The sequence below is a fragment of the Pelmatolapia mariae genome, unplaced genomic scaffold (genome assembly GCF_036321145.2).
Source record: "Pelmatolapia mariae isolate MD_Pm_ZW unplaced genomic scaffold, Pm_UMD_F_2 NODE_ptg000661l+_length_70147_cov_1, whole genome shotgun sequence".
Lineage (NCBI taxonomy): Eukaryota > Metazoa > Chordata > Actinopteri > Cichliformes > Cichlidae > Pelmatolapia > Pelmatolapia mariae.
In genome coordinates this window covers 9,862-30,406 of record NW_027052342.1, presented here as the reverse complement: position 1 = coordinate 30,406, position 20,545 = coordinate 9,862, and the positions used below count along the sequence as shown (strand labels likewise).

Below are 20,545 nucleotides of genomic sequence, written 5' to 3'. Positions count from 1 at the left end.
TATGTCTGTTGCTACTGATACTTAGCAACAAGACTCTGATGTGATCCCAGAACAGATCCACAGCTAAATATTATACGAGCTATTACAGATGTAAATAACAGTTTCCTCTTGAATATGATACTCATGATTGAATTTAAGGATGCCTTGCTGTTTTTAAGATTTATCATCATTTTTAGCTGTAATACTCATGGATTTTAGAGATTTCAGGTTCAGAGTTTTTGAATTTTGAAGGACCCTTTAGTGATATGCATGCACAATAAACTCAGACTTTGGTAGATTCATGCAGTGAGTATTTATCAAATAATAATTTTATTTGAGAGAACACACCGTCAATTGCACATCTAACATCATGAATATGACTGAATGTAAAAATACATATATTAACATTTCATGACACCATTTGGGATACTTTGCATTAATGTAAGCTTAACAATATGAAAAAGCTCACACTGTCAATGTGAAGCAGGAGGCAAAGCAGCTGTCAAATATACTGCAAGTAAGTCTACCCAACAATAAAACAACCAGTTTTTACATGAATAGATGTCTATACAAAAAAAATCTATACACATATAGATGATTTTATATTTACAGTGTTTAAAATAAACAAAATAGAATGGGTGTGTATACTGTAGTTTCAAAGAGTGAAAGTTTAACTTGGCACAGTTTGTGTTTGTTAGTTTTATGTACTTGTGCAGGTGGAACAATGTGATCCAGTGATGAAATGTTGCATGCATTAATATCACGTGGAGCTCACACCATATACTGACAATAAGTAAAATTTTATTTATATGTCAAACTAACACAAAATTATCGAAACAAGACAAAATGCAGCTATGTAATATGTTTTTTACACTTATACTGCATGAAATGTGTATATTCAATACACTGGTGCTTAACCTGGATACAGTGTCTTCCTTGGCACACTCAGGACTGCGGTGCATTTGTTAACATATAAGAATATTCTTTCTTTTTGAGGGAGAAATAAACAAATATGCTTACAGAACTTGGTTGAAGTGTCTCTATAGGAGAGGTATTTCACTATATGCTGAAACATCCCACTTAGCAGCATCTCCTTGGCACATCTTACATTCACAATAAACCCATCTGAAAATGGTATTTAATACAACCTGACTGACTCGTTCTACATCCAAGTAGAAACTTCAAACTTCAACTTCTCCCCTTTGGCATTCTCTTATAAACTAATAGTTTATAACTCTAAGTTAGCAGCAACACTCAAACACTGTTGCCTTTCTGATATTTTTGCTTCCTTCTTGTTTTATTTGTTTCAAAACTAATAAGTGCACAAATTAATTATAGGTCCTCTTTGAGTAAAAGGGTTGTTTATATATGGATAGTTAAGTTCGCCGGTGTGACGCAGTCCTGTATGTAATTCATGACGAGATATGAGTGCGTATAAAGCATTAGTTTGTTTCCTATGTACAATAAAACACTCAGTTTCTATAGCCATTAGCATGTTCGTATTTAGGCCTTTAAATAATGTATCTCATATGTGTGAACAAGCAACCTATAATGCAAACCCTTCCTTTGATGTCAACATTTACATTTCTTAGATGGACCAATGCGAACAAGCTTGAAAATGAGTAATATTATGTGTAAATACAAAATAATGACATATTCCTGATAGTGCTTAAAAAGTTTACAAAACTCTCATGGCTTCACAACAACAAACGGTTCTTATTCGGTGTACAGACATGGAGAAAATCAACTAAAAGTCATATAAAAATGTCAAATACCAGCTGTATTGGACCCAACAAATACATCTTTTAACTGTTTATTTATAAGATGGAACATCAGTAAAATTATCTGAGCAGTTGTGATTCACAGCTGTTTCATAACCTTAAGCCTGCACTTGAACATGAAAATGTTCAAAGCTGAATTTTAGAGCCTTCACATGAACACGTCTGAAACAACTGTGATGTGATTACAAACAAGTACATGGCAACAAAATGTGCAACGCTTTGCAGTTGAGGCTACTTTAATTAGAAACAACTGAGCATGTGAGCATGTAATGCTTGTGTACACTAACACCGCTGTTGCACATGCACCATTTATAGAATAAATGAGAAGCAATTTTCTGAACCCTATTAGCCGATTTTCTGAACCCTGTTAACCTTTATGAATGGCAAGTGCACGCTATTTGCTCAGTTATCACATGATCAGAGAATCAGAGTGAGGAAACATTTTCTCAGAACAAGAACCCGGGATGCTTGAAGCACATCCAGCTACACTATGTGATTCCTCTGATTAGCTGCTGGTTTCTATGTGAAACTACGTCGATGTAAAATGTTTGCATTTGAGGAAAAACCTGCAGATTCTACAATAATTACATATACAGAGCCTACTGATCCAGTTCTTACCTAGAGCTAGGAGGGTGGCAGCCAGCTTTCATGAAAAAATTTGAGAAAAAGCTAATAAAAGTAAAACCAGGTAAAACTATTTCCTCTGTCACTTGTTGTACAGTCTTCAGTTTACTGTTGCTCTCTACAAAATCAAAAACTGCTTAAAAAAATTAATGGTAGAGAGGGTAAAGATAGTTCAAACAGTTGAAGCGGAAAGATCAAGCTGGATAATATTAAATTATTCAATAATTTTATGTCAAAATTCAGGCAGCTCAAAAAGACGCCATCAGTGAAACAACCGCGCCTCATCTGCCTCAGCAGGGTGAGGAGGACATTTGTTCATACTCTGGACACTTGAGAAGGGCGGGGTAGTTAGAGGAGTTCATCTGGAGTGAGGCCTCGGAGGAGATGGAGGAGGGACTGCGGCCACGTCCGGCCCAAGCGTCTGGATGGAGGAACTGACCGGAGTAATCTGAGCAGTTGCTGAGACGAGGTCTGTAGAAGCCCTGATGGGGCCTGTACATTTCCTCTGCTGTGTAACGCTTCATGAACAGGTACACTGACATCACACCTGCCGTCTGGGGAGGGAATAAACAGATTAAGGCTGGGACACAGTACATCTTCAGCTGACAATTTAAGGACAAGATTTGCTAAATGCCTAAAGTACAAGGCAAATGATGAGGTTAAATCTATACAAACAAAACTGAGACCAGTGCTAAGTTTATGTACATAAAACCATTAGATAGACAGAAAATGGTTAAATATTACTGTGGCTTTGAAACATTCTTGTAAAATGTGAGATACTATTTGACTTTCTGAAGTTACCTCAGTGAGCAAGAAGGAGATGGCAGCAAACGCAAATGACCATCCATACTTGTAGCTGAAGTAAGCCTCATTAGTTTTGGTCCTGTTCAACATTTCATCATTAATATTGGAGATGTACAACACCAGACCAACAACCAAAGACAGACCTGTGTAAGGCAGAGAGACAAAATGATTAAAACTCATTTTATATAGCAAAGGTACACATCACTGATAGCTGCATAATTTTGCATAATATTTTCCAAAGACAGAGTCAATGAAAACAATAATTCTTTCATATGACAGTGATGGACATGCACAAAAATATTGGGCCACAGTCTCTCTTAATCTGTGAATTCATGTGTTTTCAGTCCATTGCCACAGATGTATGAAATCAAACACCAGGGTTTGCAAAATTTGTGAAAAAATTGGACCGCACAAAAGTTTTAAATGAATGTTTTGAATGTGTCAAAATATAGTGCGTAATCCATTAAATTCTTTTCTCAGTCGTGTTCAGCTAAGTTTTGTTTACTTTCCTGCTGTGTGCAGCACGGGTCTGGTAGCTGCAACACTGGCATACTCTAATTCATTTTACAGATTATAATGTGACAAGATGAATGACGTGCAACAGATGGTAGCACAGTTTAACCTTGCCCCCCAACCTCCCACCAAGCAACCACACGTGCATGCACACATGGCGCCACTTTGTCCATCTAGTGTAGATACAGTAAGTATAAATCAAGTACCTGACAAGATGAAGAAGATTCCAGAAACAAAGGCCAAGATGGTGCGATGTGGTCGAATGTGGCCGATATTACTGAGTACAAAACCAATGAACATGAAGAAGAGGCTGACCAGAGGAAAGGGTGTAGAAGAGCGAATCATCTCTAAAAGGAGAGAAGGGAAGCAAAAAGAAAATAAACTGATGAGTTTGAGTGTGTTTTATGGGTCCTTATCTTAGCTAATATAAAATTTCAATATCTGTATTTATTTATTTTTCTTATTAAAATTTGCTGTAGTAGCAGCATGAAATATTCAGTCGGTCTATCTTATGCCTCACTCTCATGGATTTAGTATTTAATTACCTTGACTAACTTTTGATTCTTTTATGTTAAGACGGAGCAGGGCCTGCTTGCTGTGAGAAAATGGCAAAAGACCTCTTAGAGTCTCTGGTACTTTTTCCCGAACCCCCATTGCGTTCTTCATTACCCCCAAAATATAGCCTTTTAGCTAAGTGGGCCAGATGTCTAAGGCCATAACCTTAATGGAATTTGGCTTTAACGTTCATTAGCTGGTAAAACTTTGGATTCAGTGGCAATCTTGCCAGTTGAAATCTACAAGAAATATTCAAAAATCTTTTCAGAATGAAAACATAAACATTTGGCTAGCAGATACATTGGGCAGTGGTTTACTTTCAAAGTCATCTTAACCCTGGAGAACCCATGGGGTCAGATCCGACCCCAATAGTTTTCTAGGGAAACCATAGGGTCAAATTTGACCCCATGGGTTCTCCAGGGTTAAACTGCTTTTTTAAACATCCACTGTCACCAGATCTGGACCCAAATCATTGAGGACTGTTCACAGCATCTCGATTAATTTATGGCACAAAGAATTCAGCCAGTTGTGTAAACAAGAGGAAGTCCAACCTAGTTCTAGTCCTAATTAATTAAATGGCTGGTCAGTGTATGCTGTCCTGTTGTTTCCCTTGTCTTTTGGCCATTTGTCCCTCTTCACAGCTTCCTGCTTGCCTGCTCGTGTCTTTAGGTATTATTATTGTTAGTTTGTACTTTGTTGGAATTTTGTTTAACTCATCCTGTGGCTATCATTTAGTTATTTGCTACTTCCAGAAAATGCAAACCCTTACATTTTATTTTTCAACTTTTCTGCATTTGTGTCATTTTTTTTTCAACCCCCACATAACAGTATAAAAGAGTGTGCTAATCTTTGAGTTACTGCACCTACTCAGTATAACTATATAATTGCAGGCTCTGGAAAAACTGACTTTTATATAGCTTGGCAATGTTATTTTCCTACAATCTGCTTGCTTGACTTGGTGAGACTCCACAGATTTAAACTTGAAGTGCCAAATGCTAATGCGTATATGTATGCCCATGCACTTTCACCCTGTAGGGAGTTATAAAAAATTTAAATAGCGTCACTGAATTTTTCATTAACACTCAGTATTTGTCTTGCATGCATTTGCCTTGGGGATTATTCCATAAATTGCAATATCACTACATCCTAAAAAAAACCCACATACTGTATGAGATGACAGGACAGCGAAGAGGTGTGGACTTAATTCACGTGAGTTGTACTCAGGTAAAACTTAGTTCTTTTCTGTTATCCTGTTAGACTTTACACTATCAGAAAAGGATTTACATATGAATTGAGTGTTTGTTAAGAATAATCTTATCATTCTCTTGTAAAAAAAAAAAAAAAAGACTTCTGACAAATGTATGTGGCTTCAGTTAACACAGTTCTTTCACACACTTCTATATAAAACTTTTATGTTTTTATCATCTTGTTTCTGCATTTCTGTGCAGTAGCTTTGGTACGGTACATTTTTCTATGACTAAAACTGCTGTGCCCCTAGATGCTATTATGGTGAAGTATTTCAAACTAAATGGCATCTTTTCAGTTTAGAAAACAGACTGAAAAATGCTGCAAAATAATCATGACATGTGAACAGTTACTTACTGAGTACACTAACAGTGGACTCAGATGTCATCTGCACATTAGTGGGCATCACATACTCAATGGTAAAACACCGTCCATTCTCCTCTCCTGGAATAAAACACAGGGAAAAAATGATATTAAGTGAAATTTCAGTATATGTTTTTGTTTTACACAAGCGATTAATTAAATCCAACCCTGAAGGTCATACAGTACATGAATGGATGTCTTGACATGGATACATGGATGTCTTGACATGATGAATACCTATAATGGCAAAAATGAATAAATGTCACAAATGTCATGTTTTCAAACAAGTTGTTGGAACGACGAGTTGCAAGTTGTATCTAAAGACCAAGCTCAGTTTATTTTCTCTGTGAGGCTATTAAATTTAAATATCACTTAAAATCAGTCAACTTAGAAAGAGAATGGGGAGTTTATAGCTTCCTCCATGTAACGCACAATTTATGCTGTCAGTATTTGTTTGAGGAACACCCAACATTAGACTTTAACACCTTTCTCCTTATCGCGCTGACACATACAGTACAAAATGTGGCAGCAAGACACACCAACTGATTTTTTTCATCACTTCATTAACTCCACACACTATGAGGTGTTGGATTAGGTGATATTCTGGGGTTCAGCATATGTAATTACCTTCATACTGCTTCCACAGAATACACATATAAGGATGTGTTATGTTTTTGCATAGCTATTTAAGAAAAATATAATATGTCAAACAAATCTGGGAGATTCTTGAGACTATTTTCCAAGGATTTAGCCAGTTATTGACCCCATGTTTATAGTCTTGCTGGTTTTCACTTTAATGAAAAGTCAGTTTTTATTGTGCATTTCTAGGGTTTCTTTGTGTATGCAAATATCAGCCCCCCACTTCTTAGTGATATCACATACACTATGTCTACAGTTGCACATATGCGCAAATACAGTCTGCAATTTGTTAGTTAATTACCTAACTATATCATGATATAGTTATATTTAACAGACATTAGGATTAATATGTCTGCATATGAATATAAGACAGACAGACAGCAGGAGAAACTGATGGAGGAGAAGTCTGTAAACGCAGACTGATTGGACCAGTTCAGGTCCACATTGTGTATACATATGTATGTCACTGCAGATCTCCCTCAAACTTGCTCATTGTATCAGCTTTTCTTTTAACATAAAGTAAAAGCTTGGGCTTACTGCCACTATGCAGTAAGCCCAAGATTCCCTTTGGTCACGAAATATTTTGTACTCCAGTCAACAGCGTTTCTGTACTACTACTAATCACCACTTTCCTTTTTATTCCCAACAAAGGAAAATAACGACTATTACAGAACTGTCATGATGAAGACTTATGTTATTATTTCTATTTTTCTCTTATTTTTTTATTATTCTCTATAATAACTGATTCTGGAATAAAATACTAACTGTAAAACGTGATATACTTCACCTGTCACAACACCGTGCAACGTCATTCACATTCACTGGTGTAACTACGCACTGTGATGGTAAGCATTGGTGTTTCTGGGTCAAATTAAGTGGGCAATAAGGCCACTCAATTGCCCCTAAAAAACACACTAAACCATTAGTTCATTTAAACCAAAGGCCTGCTTCATGGCAGCAGAACATCTCTTACATAATCACAACTGGAATCCCAACATATTTACCAAGACTTAACCATTAACCCTGAAAAAGGACGAAGCAGCTCAATTGTCGTATAGATTAAATCAACAGTAAGTGGACTGATGTTAAAGGTTATGTTACCATTTAAGAAAAACACAAATATTCTTCTTGTCCATACTGATCAAAATAATTGAAACATTTCCAGTGTAGGCTGGCTAAAGTGAAATGTTAAGCTAAACAGTACAAGTTTGTAAAGATGGAATTTAATCAATAAAATCAGGTTTGCCGAAACACTTTTTTTAGGTTTGCTGTTCTTAAAAAAGAGACTGGAAAGGCTTACAAATTAGTAATAGTAGTTTAGAAATAACTATAATTTAATGCAAAGCTAGACAAAGAAAAATGGAACTGTGGCTAATCTCCCTAGATGTGGACATTCAGTTAAAAACAAGAAATACTGGTTGGTGGTGAGCAATATCTCATACTCTAGACAGGAAGAAGCTGGTGTTCTCCAGCTGTTTTAACACTCCAGCAGCTGGCAAACCAGAACAGACTGGATCTACAGAAATACTGGGGAAAAACTTCCTTTACGGTTGTCCCAGGCAGCGCCCAGAACTTAACCAAGTAAAGTGAACTCTTTAACTCTTTAACAATTTAAAGACAGCTCGTCTGACTTAGAGTATGACTAAGCTCAAACACTCCTGAAAGACACATGTCCTTGTCCTGACTGATGCATAAACAGTTGATCAAAGAAAGTTAAACCAATAATAAAAAAGAAGAGTCATTATGATTATAACTGTTGGTATGTCTACTACGGTGGGATAAATACATTGTGTTGATCTGTACTTGTGAGCAAAATCAGACAAAATCAATTTAATGACCAAGCAAAAGAGGAAAAAACATGTTATTTTAATTGGTTAATATACATCTGGCTTCTGTAGCATAACTAATAAAAGCATCTGTAGTGCAGGTACATGTCAGCTGACAACTTTTAAAGACCTAAGCACAAATATCATTGGATGCAATACAAAACATAAAGGAGATTGTTTTTTTCTTTGGTATCTAGATATCCAGCAAAATAACAGAACATATTACTGCAAGTACAGTAAATTGTTGTGATTACTGGAGAAATCGAGAGGGTAAGAGCAAGAATGGATACCTGGTTTACTCTGGGACAACACTTGTCTGGACGGTTGTTTCTCTAAAGAAAAGATTTAAAACGGTTAGTATTTCCAGTATTTTCCACTCAAGAACTGTGGAGGAACACGTTAAGAAGGTGTTTATCCATGCAATGTGCTGTGCTTCTGCAGTTGCTTTTAATGTGGAATGGTAAAGTGAAAAAATGCAGGTCAAAAAGAAGGAAAAGGAAAGTCCAGTTAAGGAGCAGAGAGGAGTGTCTGCACCAATCAAAGCTTCATCTGGTGCCACTGAATGTAAATCAGCAATCGGTTAAATCATGAGAGAAGCAGTCTTGGATAGCTCTCTATGAACAGGAAAAGTGATTTTGAAGGATACAGCATAGGACTGGAAAACAGTTTGGAGATAGTATACAGGTAAGGTGATGGATCATAAAGCTATGCAGAGGTGAAGGCAAAGTTTCAAAGTTCATGCTCAAATATTCAAGTGCAAAGCAAAAACAAAAAGACATCTTCTATACTTGCAGCAGTCTAGTGGTTAAAGAGAAGTAAAAAAAGGAAAGAAATGAGAGGGAAAAAATGCAACGCACAATATACTGCAAACGAGACAATGCACAAAATTTTGGTGAATCTGTGCTTCAAACTTAGCTGTGTATAATAAACATAATTTTGAAAGATGGCATCACGATTTCATTTCCATTTTGTTACTGCTTTTGAGACTAACAGGAAAGCTACTCTACTGTGTTCAAACTGTGTTCTGACTTCAGACTAACTCACCAGCCAAAAAGCAAACCCTCCACAGACCAGAGTGGAGCGACATGCGCATCTCGGTGCTCTGGTTGAGAGGAAGGATGACGCCCTCCTCCAAGTAGAGCCAGTAGTCGGTGCTCACGGCGATCCCCAACAGGCCGAGGCCGCAGACGGCGAACACGCTGCTCAGCAACGTTAGCGCCTTCCTGCCACATAGGCTCATACCACAGCCTCAAGAGCAGGGGGGCACCGGTGGCGGAAAAGGGAGCTATGAGAGGGAGAGAGAGATAAACATTTTTACTTTTATTTTTTCCTTTTTTTTTTTTTTTTTTGTAAAATCCACTTTATTCAGTGCTCAGAGGTGGTGGTTGTGCCTTTGGGTGTGGTCAAGTGTGACACTCTGGAGTTCTGCAATATTTAATTTCACTCGAACTAAGGCTTACGACTGAAAATGGAGATCAGGTAGAGACAGAAAGTAACAAACGCACCTGCAGATAGGACAGTTTTACTCTCTGCTGAAGTTTAAATCTGGGAATGAGTCTCTTTCTTTCAAATCTCCCATTAATCTTTAAATAACCACACTGTGCAGGACGAAAGATTTAGTAGAGCATGTTTGAGGAAAGTTTTTCACTTGACTACCCTTGACTGCTTCCAGGCAGAAAGAACACTCCTGCAATGTGCCTAACAGCACTGATTGCCCCCAAAGGAGAATTACAAAACTGAGTTTGTTTTGATTTATTTCTGCTTTAATAATCATAGACTATTCCTACTGTCTGTTATGTATCTACTACTTTATGTTAAATTTAGTGACATACTACAGCTGGCATACAGTATGTCACGGCATATGAATGTGAGTGCTTGCCAAACAAAATGATGGCTCTGTTCTTAGCTGAAGCCCACTTTTGCCGGAAGCTAAAGCGCTGGGAGGCTGAGATACATGTTGAAAGGAATTGATTTCACATAATGAGATCTCAGCATGCTGCTACTTTGAGCACCCACTGTGAGCTTGGGAAGATGGAGAGAGAATTTGTGAAAGGATTTTGAACTTTTCAGAAAATTCATCACATTTGGAAATCGCTTTCCTCCAACAATTTCTTATATGAAGACTTAATACAAAGCCCCAGTTAGAAGAAAAGAGTGAGATCTCCATGCAACTGTCAGCATGTAGTGAGGAACAAGTTTGCATAGTGAGGCAAAATCCATGTATTAATAGTAGAGAGAAAGCCAATCATTTCCCTTTAAGCAAGCTTTTGGTAACAATGTGAAGGAAAAACTCCCTTTTAACAGAAGTTAACCTTTGAAGTATCAGTCATCTGAGGGTGGGCATCTCAACCAGTTAAAGCAAACAGTGAGAGAAAAAACAGAGTCTGATGGGGATAGTAACTTAGATCAAAACCACACAGTTCATACAGTGATGCCAGTTGTAAGCAATTGAGATGCACATACTGTAAGTAATCAGAATTCACCAAGCACAGGAGCAGCATTAATGGGAAAGGACTATTACTAAACCTAAGCTATTCTTGGCTCTGTTGCAATCAGTAGCTATTCATTTACAATGACCATAAAGGCTGTATATTCAGGCAATTGCTACTGAGCTGTAAGTAGATGGATGCATTCCACTCAGTAACCCTTTTTGTATACTTCACTTACCCAGAAGGGCTGTTTTAGCTGTACAGTACAAAACCCACACACTGGAGTAGTGACTGTGCTTAAATATACAGTCTTGAGCAATCCTTAATTTTTTTAAATATTTTTTTAATCAACAGTTCTCCAGGCTTTCTGATGATCTTTCAGACATTCTCTTGGGACATTGGCTGCCGGGGGGCACTGCACACCACCCAGAATTTCCAGTAAATTAATCAGTCAATCGGTTAAAACAGATTATTATGAATTTCAAAATCTTATTTGGTTTTCATATGTACCTATTATCAGATATATCAACTCTAATAGCAGGAAATTAACTAGGCAAATGATTTTTTCTTTCTCTCTTTTTGCCATATTTTTTCAAGTAACCTATATTTGACAACAGCATAAATAAATTGAGAAATTCTGTTTTTGGTGTGCTACCCCAATATTTTTAGTGGCCCCCATATTGCCCCTATGAAAAAATTCTGATGCCACCCCTGCCCCCCCCGTCCATCAGTAAATAAGGGTGTGACAATCATGGTGACACTGTAGAATCAAATAACTAAGACCCCAGTCACACTGGCCAAGAGAATAGTTCATGACCATCTGGCAACCAGTATCAATGTGACTGGATGCTGGAAGTTGATGGTAGTTGTTGGGAAATGATTGTTAAAGTCCCAGTCATGCTGGCCCATAGGCAAGTCAGTGACCCCCTGAAAACCACTTCTCATTAGAGAAAAATGTGTATTCCACAAATGGTTGGCAAAAGACTCATTGCTTTGGTCAGTAGGATATTTTTAAAGTCATGGTTTGAATGGAAATGATGGATTTGTCTGCAACTACAACAAAACTAGTTTGCATTGCACTTTTTCCAAGTTTTACTACTGTTTGGCTAATAATTAGTGAGCATTTCAAGACAAACATGGTGTGCACATGGTGTGGGTATAGATATTTGTCCGTAGAAATTCGTGCTTGTATCACATCCAATATGGCTGTCAACTTTTCAGCATGGTGTGCATGGCATCAAATTTTAATAGTGTTTGGTAGAAAAAGTCTCTATTAATAAACGGCTGAAGCTGTTTCAAACAAAATAGTTCATCTAATATCTGACTAAATGCAATTGCATTGATGTCCAAAACGTTTCTTGCCTTTCTGTGTGTGCACCAAGTTCCCATCTCTCTGGTGACTCAACCTGCACACCTGGTAATCAGCCAGTCATCAAATTCCAGCAGTATTTAAGGTTCTGGTCTTTACATCAATTGCTGCAAGACCTTTAGTCACCTCCGCGTGGTGCTAACACTACAAGCTGGATCTATTTTTGTGTGCCTTGTGTGTGCACGCGTGTGTGTGTGTGTGTGTGTGTGTGTGTGTGTGTGTGTGTGTGTGTGTGTGTGTGTGTGTGTGTGTTTGCGTGTTTGCGCATGTGGTAATCTTTATCTCCTGTCCCTCAGGATCAGTTTCTCCAATTTCCACTGTGCCAATTGCTTTGCCCTGTTCACCACCTTCACTCTGCCTTCGTAAAGTATACCTGTCTCACTTCTAGCTCTGTCCATTAAACTTCCATCAGCCAGCCATTTCCCTCACCAGCCACAGCTCTGGGGCCTTTTTACTGGAAAAAATAAATATAAAATCACAAGCTGTTTTCAATTAAAATCAGTGTCTCGGACTAGAAATAACCATGGTTGACTTTGTGTTACCTGACAAAGTAAAAACAATGAAAACCAATGAGCACTGCTGATTTTCATGTTTGGTCTAGTCCACCAAATACTCAATAATGTTTTACCTGACTTAATTAACCTCAACAAAGCCTTCATTTGTGCATTTGTGAAAGGGGAAATCACAAGTCATTTGTTGTCAGTTTACATTAAGTGACATCACAGATGCATAAATTACAAATTGGGATTTTTAGAAGCTGCTTAAGCAAGCATTTTAGCACGCCATAGGGACTGAATACAAGACAAGTTTTAAGTATTAATCTAACAATGTTTTTATGGATGAGTTCATAAATTAATACCACTGCTCTCCAAACAGTTTTAACCATTTCTCCCTACGCTAGGCAAGCAGTGAAAATTGCATTGCATAAAAATATAATATGATCCTGTCTCTATTGCCACAGTTTATGGTTATTATGACGAAACTGTTGCACTGGCAAATGGAGGAACTTCTGCACTGTCCCTGTAGTGTCTGGCTGAATTATGCTTCAAGTGTTAAAAAACGTTTGTAGAGTTTGCAAAATGTATTACATTTCACTCCCTAAAAGTATTTTTACAAAATTATTTGCAAACATATACCAGTTAATAGAATGTGCAACCAATAATAATAATTCCCTCATTCAGGGGTCCCATACTAACAGACCTGGTATTATTTTTCATGTTTGTTTCTTTTCTTTTACATTCTTCCTTAAAAAAAAACCTCAATAACAAGTCTTCTAGTTTTAGATGTCATCTTTAGACTTAAGCACTCAATTTCATCTATCATCTATAATCTGTTAAAATAAACTACATGTAGGTTTGTCCTAGCTTGTGTTTCTTACTATTATGAAAAGCAGGGACCAGGAGTAGAAAAGACAGCACCAAAAAAAAGGTTCTTAGTCCATCATAATCAGTGAGATCCAACACACTTGTCAACACACACACAATTACCATAACCAGTCATTCATTAATACTAATAATTCTGTTCATTGTTCTGTTCTTGAAAGGACAGTAATTGTGACTGATCTTAGATGAGAAAAATGTGTTTTCATTTTGAAAGCTTTCTCTTTAAATGTTCAAAGCTACGGGCACCAAAGCTTTGGCTCTTGTTGTGGGATCAAAGGAGTACACAAAACACTCTTCTCCTGCATACTTATCAGAGCTGCCTTTGGAGGAAAACGTCTGAACCTGTGACTAGAAACCATCCATCAATAACTGCGAGGTTTGTATTTGTTGCCGCCTTCTCAAAAGTTGCGTGCTTGTGCAAAAACATAGAAATGGCATAAAAAAATAAGCAAGTTAAAATGTCAGTAATGAGTTTTATTGGGGATGTTTGTGTAGTTAATGGAAGTCAGAATGCTCAAAATGCAAAAACATTTGCTAATTAATTTGAATGAAAGTAAATAATGTTCACATTTTCTGCCACTAATGTGATACAAGGCCACTAGGGGCCCAGAGGCGAAGTAAGGGAAATGTACACAACTGCTAGAGTAAAGGGCACATCATCACCAAAAGTAGGGCAATTCCTTTTCTGCCTACTTCCTTAATATGCACCGACCCTCCTGTCAACCCTAATCTAAATGGCTCACTGCCAGAAATACAGCATTTTTCCTAAACTGAAAATCCAGAGGTTTTTCATCAAACAATGGCAAAGCAAGAAAACACATTTTGATCTATAATTTTTTGGTAATAAAAAATATATTGTAACTTGAACACAAATTGTAGTAAGTTATCCAAATGAAATCAATATTATTTATATCAACATATCTCTGTAGAATTATGATATGTCAGTAGTCCATTTGTGGTGCATGAAATAGCATTGCTATAAAAAATTCATGATTTTTGACTGATATCTTTGATTGTTAACTAAAATATGCAGTCACAAATTAAAATAGTCACAATGTTACCATGAAGAATAGATGATGTCCATCACAGCTGAGTTTGAAGTTGTATTTGGAATTCAATTCAAAATGCCCCAAAATGGTTGTGAAACCTATGAAATCTCACAATGAACACCCTCATTTGAATTTGTGTATTTGTTCTTCTGCGTCAAGGGTTCGTCAGTGTCGTAGCACGGATCTCTTTTGGCATGCTTATTGACCCAGTTACTGTGGCTGTAAGAGCGTGGCTGAGTGCATGTCCCTCTGTTGCTTCTGATGTGGACAGGCAACTAACACTGTGTGAGTTAGTTCCTGCTGGCTGATGTTGCCAGGGCTGGCTGGGGGAGCCTAAGGACAATAGCAGTCCAAAGCAACAGAGAGGAGATATGCCATGTCATCAAGCCACAGTCACAGCTGGGTGAAGCTGGCAGCCCCATCACTGTGTGGCTGGGAACTGCTTATATATTTTCAGCAGGCATACTAAAGGGGAAACACATGTCAACAGTATATATCCACAAGCTCATCCACGCATCAGATCTACAAATATCCATGAAGTGGGTCATACGGTATATCTCACAAATTATACTTGTGAATGAACACATCATTGCAGAGCCAGTTGTCTACAGCCAGTTTCTGTTAGCCTCACTTCACACATAATAAATCTTACAGAGGGAACGTGTCATAAAGGGGTTTCAAGCAGTGCTATTTTTCTATGTTTCCTCAATCCGTGATAGTTAAGAAATACAAATACAATCAAATAACACAAACCCAAATAAATGACACAATTATTTTACCTTTACTATCTCGATTAAAATGATTCATTTAGATAAGTCACTGAGTTTAGTGTCCTTATTTTAAAGACTACTTCAAATCAGCATATAGTCTTAGCTGTTATGTTATCCAAGCAAGGTACCATAAACAACAGTTAAGGTTATAACAATTTCTTTACATATGCTCTTGTGTATAAGCGAGCATTTTCGATCCACGCCAGCCTCAAGCACATAGCTAACAAGCAGGAATAATTTCTCAGTGGTCTAATTTTGGACATGCCTCCACTCTTGCTTGAAGGCATGCCTACTTAAAATCACAAAATTCATACTGTAGTCCAAGCCAAATCTCTGCTGTAGGCCAGACAGCTTACAATGCCTCATCTGGCACGAAGCAGAGAAAGGTGGTGATGGTGGTGCAAGTTCAAGTTGTCAAGACAGAGGATAGTTTTAGTATTTTTAAAAATAAAAGAGTTTGGTGAAAAAATTAGCCAATTTGTGTTACTATGTTGCTAGGCAGTTTAACCAGCTGACCTAATGTGTCTCCCTCCCACTCTCGGGACTCTAAAGCAGTCTGTATCAAAATGCAGTCCATCTCTCTTCTGTAATGTCAGATCATCTTAATTTGACAGGGCAGCTCTGGATACAGAGCTGGATATAGCTCAAGCCTTTAATTCTGTTCCAAATGTGCTTCCCTTATGATTTTTAGCAAAACATTTTGGCTTTGAACTATCAACCCTTGAGGATGCCATCATATAATATCATGATTTCTTGTCTCTCCACTTGATCTCTATATCTTCTAAGAATAATAAACAAACAGAATATAAAATAGTAGCAAAAGGCTGAACAAAGGCTATAGCTTATACCCTTAAATATATAAGACCATTTAAATACCCCATTTCCTTTGCCATGACTTTGTGTAAAGCAGGGACAATTATCTGAACTGCTTTTTTTCACTTAGACATATTCATAACAAAGAGCACAGACAGGTTCACTTTATTTAATAAAACGAGTGAATGGCACTTTTGTGATCTCTAAAAGGGTAGACACTTCATTGACTCTGGCATAAAATAAAATAGTGACCCACAGCAATAGCACTAACATCCATTTCCTCATGTTTGTTGTAAGAACAAGTCTCCCATTTATTTATAAGTGCCTGACTTGGCCTCGTCGCCAGGCAACACTATACAGAGAGGCCCACAAATTAGTTAAGCATGAATGAGCTGATGAGTGAGTCCCAAAACAAGGCTTCCTATTTGGCTGTGCACTTTTACATGCTGGGGAGGGGATACAAAGGGAACAGGAGAAAGACATGGGGAGGCAAATACATTTTAAAGGTTTACAGAGGGAAACATTAAAAAGACATATTACATGTAGCCATATAGGCACAGAATGATCTCAAAATTTCACTGGAGATAAAATATATCTAGAACAGGCATCCTAAAGTACATCCTGTCTACACTCTACAATACATTTACTTTATTTTTCACAGACCCAGAAAGAAATGCTTAAAACTCCGGTAAAACTTTAAGAGCAACTTTGAGAGTCTTACTCAGAATAGGTGTTTAAAAACTGGGCACATGGCAGCTGTGATCAGCAGAGAGCACTGTGTTTACATTTTGGGGATATTCCCATCGGGGTGCTTTTTAGAGGGTGGCCGATCGCTGAACCAAGTGATTTGCTACCAGGACAGTAACTGATGCAATGGGGAACACTTATTTAATGCACTTTGTTTAATTGCTCGTGCTTTGTGCCCACACTGGGAATAGAGAATTAATTTAATAAATCCTGCAATTCTGACAAAAGACATATTGTACGTGGGTTTCTTTTATGAATAGATATGCTCATTAAATCATGGATTAAACCTACACCGATCTATTTACTAATGATATGTTATTTATATTTTTTGTCAGTGTTAGGTGATTGCAATGTTTTCTGCCACAGAGATAACAGAGGAACATGGAAATTGTTCATATTTCTCAAAAAGGAGCTACATTTTGCTTTTGTCATGAGTGACAACTGGGAGCATTGGTTATGTGTAAACAACAAAGAAATAAGGATGGGGAAAAGAAAAGAATTGATTATTTTAATGGCAAGACACAGGGACAGGGCTGTATAACCCTGTGTAGCAGTCTCTGATCCTATCATGTTTGAAATGTGGCCTATAATAATGTTTTTACAAGGCTGCCATGATAAACATAAAAACTGCCAGCCAGAGTTTAAACATGTATTTAATTTATGGCATTTATGACATTTGAGAACATGGGCACAGAAAGAAAACAGTGCCTGCAGAAGTTTAATGATGAGATCAGTAAAAATCAGTGCTTAACAAAAACCACAAGATTTAGATTGACTGACTTTCAATTAAATACCAAACCTCTAGATACATCTTTGAGCTTCTTTAAGAGCTATGTGGCTAAAGAGGCTTTTACAGCGGAGAAAAATTAAAAGCTCTACAAAATGTGAGGGGCTAATTCTGCAAATCTAACAAACTCAATTTAAAGTGCATGAAGTCACATTTTCTGTCTTTGAGTCACAGCCTGAACCATTATGTCCAGATAATAATAGACTGTAAACTACCTACATGTACCTCAATGCAACAAGTAGTTTCTCACCTGGCGAGTGCCCAAGTACCCACAATGCAGCCTGTATGTGTCTGAAACTGCTGAGAAATAATCCCCATACTGAATGAGTGTTTTAGCAATGTTTGTTTGGTTGACACACTGACCCAATGGCACGAGCTGCCTATTTAAATCTTAAATTGTACAAATGCCAAAGATTATTTTAGTATTACTTTACTATAGAATAATCATGATTTGTATTAGGTCAGATTATAATGCACACATGTATCAGATCTTACAGAATCAGAAGCATTTTCCATCACAACACCACAAAACTATCTACTATTTTAATCCTCATAACTATAACAGATAATCATTCTGAATGGCCACCATCATATTAATGGAAGCAACAAATTAAGTAATTATTAGATGTCAGATGACATAAAGCAAATATATTAGCCTCATATTCAATCTCGATCGGAGTTTTCAACAAATCATTATGTAATTTAGCCAGAGAGACTCTGTTGTTTGTAGTGCAATCAGCCAGCTGTTTGTTAGGCTACTGATACCAGTTAATCTTTGGCTCCGGCTTAAACCGCTGTCCGCGGTACTGAACCACTCACACACGTTCTCGTATTGAATCAGTGATAAACTTAACCAAACCTGATGCTAAACAAGAATACCTCAACTGTCCTTTTAATACACGCCCTAGGAATGCGCGCAGTAAATACTGCATCTTCTGTGTTATTGGCACGTGTCTTGTTTTCCGTTTTAAAGCCGTGGATTTTGCTTAAAAGTCTCAACGACTCTATTTTTAATTCGTTTCCATCCCTCTAATCCTAAAAAATCTAAGAGTGATATTCTTTGTCACACATGTGATACTTTAGTTTTTCTGCAAGTTACAGCACTTCACGTGTCGATTAGCGGCATTGTGACACAATTGAAAGGGTGTAATAACCGAATAGACTTTGAGTCGACATAAAGGAGGTATCGGCTTCTCTTCAAAAGCCACTTAAGGCGTACATTTATCTTCTAAGTTTTTGTTTTAATCAACGTGCAACAAATCCTTATCGGGTTTGAATATCGCTAACATGTGTCAGAGAAAAGCAACTCCACTCTTCACATGCAGCTGTGAGTAAAGGATAGTCGCATTCAAAGCTTAGTAAAGGCTTCAACAGTAATTATGGAGGCAAAGAGAAAACGTGTTTTACATGTTAATATTTCAAACAAGTCTCAGTCTAATTGGAGCTAAGCAAAAACATTAGTAGCATGGGGGGAGAAAACAACAACAGGAAAAGTACTCCGTGTTTTTTGTTGTTGTCGTTGTTGTTGTTTTTTGTTTTTTTGCTTTCTCCTCCTCGAAATATTCTCTGTAACGTCTTGCTTACAGTAGACACTCAAGGAAAAGTTGGCTAAAAATAATTTACCTTCGCGAAGAAGACTCGTCGATGAAACGCCTTTCTCCTGGTGTTCTGTTATCGTCACTCTTTTCTTCCTGTTCAGTCGCTCCGCGTTATCTCGGCTTTGGCAGGAAATAAGCCCGTTAACTGAACCTGACCCGCAGCTGCGTCGCTCGCGCACCACTACTATCCAAAACAGCAATACCTTCTGCCCGCGTGGAGTGAGGCACGTGGCACCCCAACTCCTCACTCCACCTCTCTTCAGGTGAACGGGAGGGAGGGAGGTGAAGTGACGTGATATGGATCAGTGAATTTGTAGTTCAAACCAGATGCAGCGATAAGATTTCAGCAGATATTGTTTTGATATGAAGCAGCAGCACAAAAATCAAGCTCTGCTATAGGATTTACCACAATGTTATGCATAAAATAAAGAAATGACCTGTTTTGCAAGTATCTTTGTCACCCTGTGGTCTACCTTATAATCAATCTAATCCCCTTTGACCGCTGAAAATATCTCTATAAGCCTGTTAAGTTATATTTGTTGCAAATTCTGCTGCCGACTTGGCCATTTCTTGAAGAAGACGTTTTTTTTTTTTTTTGTTTTTTTTACCTGGATAAGCCCAAAACAACTTGTACCTTGTGTAAAGAATGCTCTCTCTGAATAACAATGACTTTCATGAGAGATATGTTTAAGGTATCTTGACAGATTAGGCCAACAAGTCACTTACAACAATAATAAGGGTTCATTTCAATTTAGTTCAATTCAATTCAATTTTATTTATACAGCGACAAATCACAAAAACAGTCGCCTCAAGGCGCTTTATACTGCAAGGTAGACCCTACAATAATACATACAGAGAAAAACCCAACAATCATATAATCCCCTATGAGCAAGCGTTGTGGCGTCAGTGGGAAGGAAAAACTCCCTTTTAATAGGAAGAAACCTCCGGCAGAACCAGGCTCAGGGAAGGGCGGCCATCTGCAGCGACCGTTTGGGAGAGACAAGGAAGACAGGAAGACAGCCAGAGATCAAGGGTGCCACCACTCTGTATTTAATTATTAAATTATGAGTTATTACTCATCTCTGACCCTCATCCACAGCACCTCTTTTGTCCTCCTGCCAACCCAAACCAGTGCTGGCAGATGAGCCTGGTCCCACTGGAGGTTTTTTCCTGTTAAAAGGGAGTTTTTCCTTCCCACTGTTGCCAAAGTGCTTGCTCATAGGGGGTCGTTTGATTGTTGGGACTTCTCTGTGGGGTCTTCACAATGCAATA

At 37.7% G+C, this 20,545-nt stretch overlaps 1 protein-coding gene across 2 annotated transcripts; it reads right to left on the bottom strand.

The window, feature by feature from the left end:
* Window positions 1-316: 316 nt before the first annotated feature.
* On the bottom strand, window positions 317-19,522 carry LOC134623459 (voltage-dependent calcium channel gamma-5 subunit). Of its 2 annotated transcripts, XM_063468595.1 has the most exons (7): window positions 19,299-19,522; window positions 9,374-9,614; window positions 8,620-8,661; window positions 5,859-5,945; window positions 3,908-4,048; window positions 3,186-3,331; window positions 317-2,938 (listed from the first exon to the last, which is right to left on the bottom strand). In XM_063468595.1, the coding sequence occupies exons 2-7, from the start codon at window positions 9,567-9,569 to the stop codon at window positions 2,675-2,677; spliced, it is 876 nt and encodes a 291-aa protein (XP_063324665.1). In that variant the 5' UTR covers window positions 9,570-9,614; window positions 19,299-19,522; the 3' UTR covers window positions 317-2,674. The 2 variants fall into 2 exon arrangements, with proteins under 2 accessions (XP_063324665.1, XP_063324666.1); XM_063468596.1 differs by lacking the exon at window positions 8,620-8,661 and having other exon boundaries at window positions 19,299-19,520.
* Window positions 19,523-20,545: the final 1,023 nt, after the last annotated feature.

What these genes read in the sequence shown, in the direction of transcription:
- LOC134623459 (XM_063468595.1), bottom strand. Translation starts at nt 9,569, where the DNA reads ATGAGCCTATGTGGCAGGAAGGCGCTAACGTTGCTGAGCAGCGTGTTC. An exon ending in GAGGGTTTGCTTTTTGGCTG is followed by an intron (nt 8,662 to 9,373) that starts GTGAGTTAGTCT and finishes TCTTTTCTTTAG; the next exon opens with AGAAACAACCGTCCAGACAA. An exon ending in GTCCACTGTTAGTGTACTCA is followed by an intron (nt 4,049 to 5,858) that starts GTAAGTAACTGT and finishes CTCTCCTTTTAG; the next exon opens with AGATGATTCGCTCTTCTACA.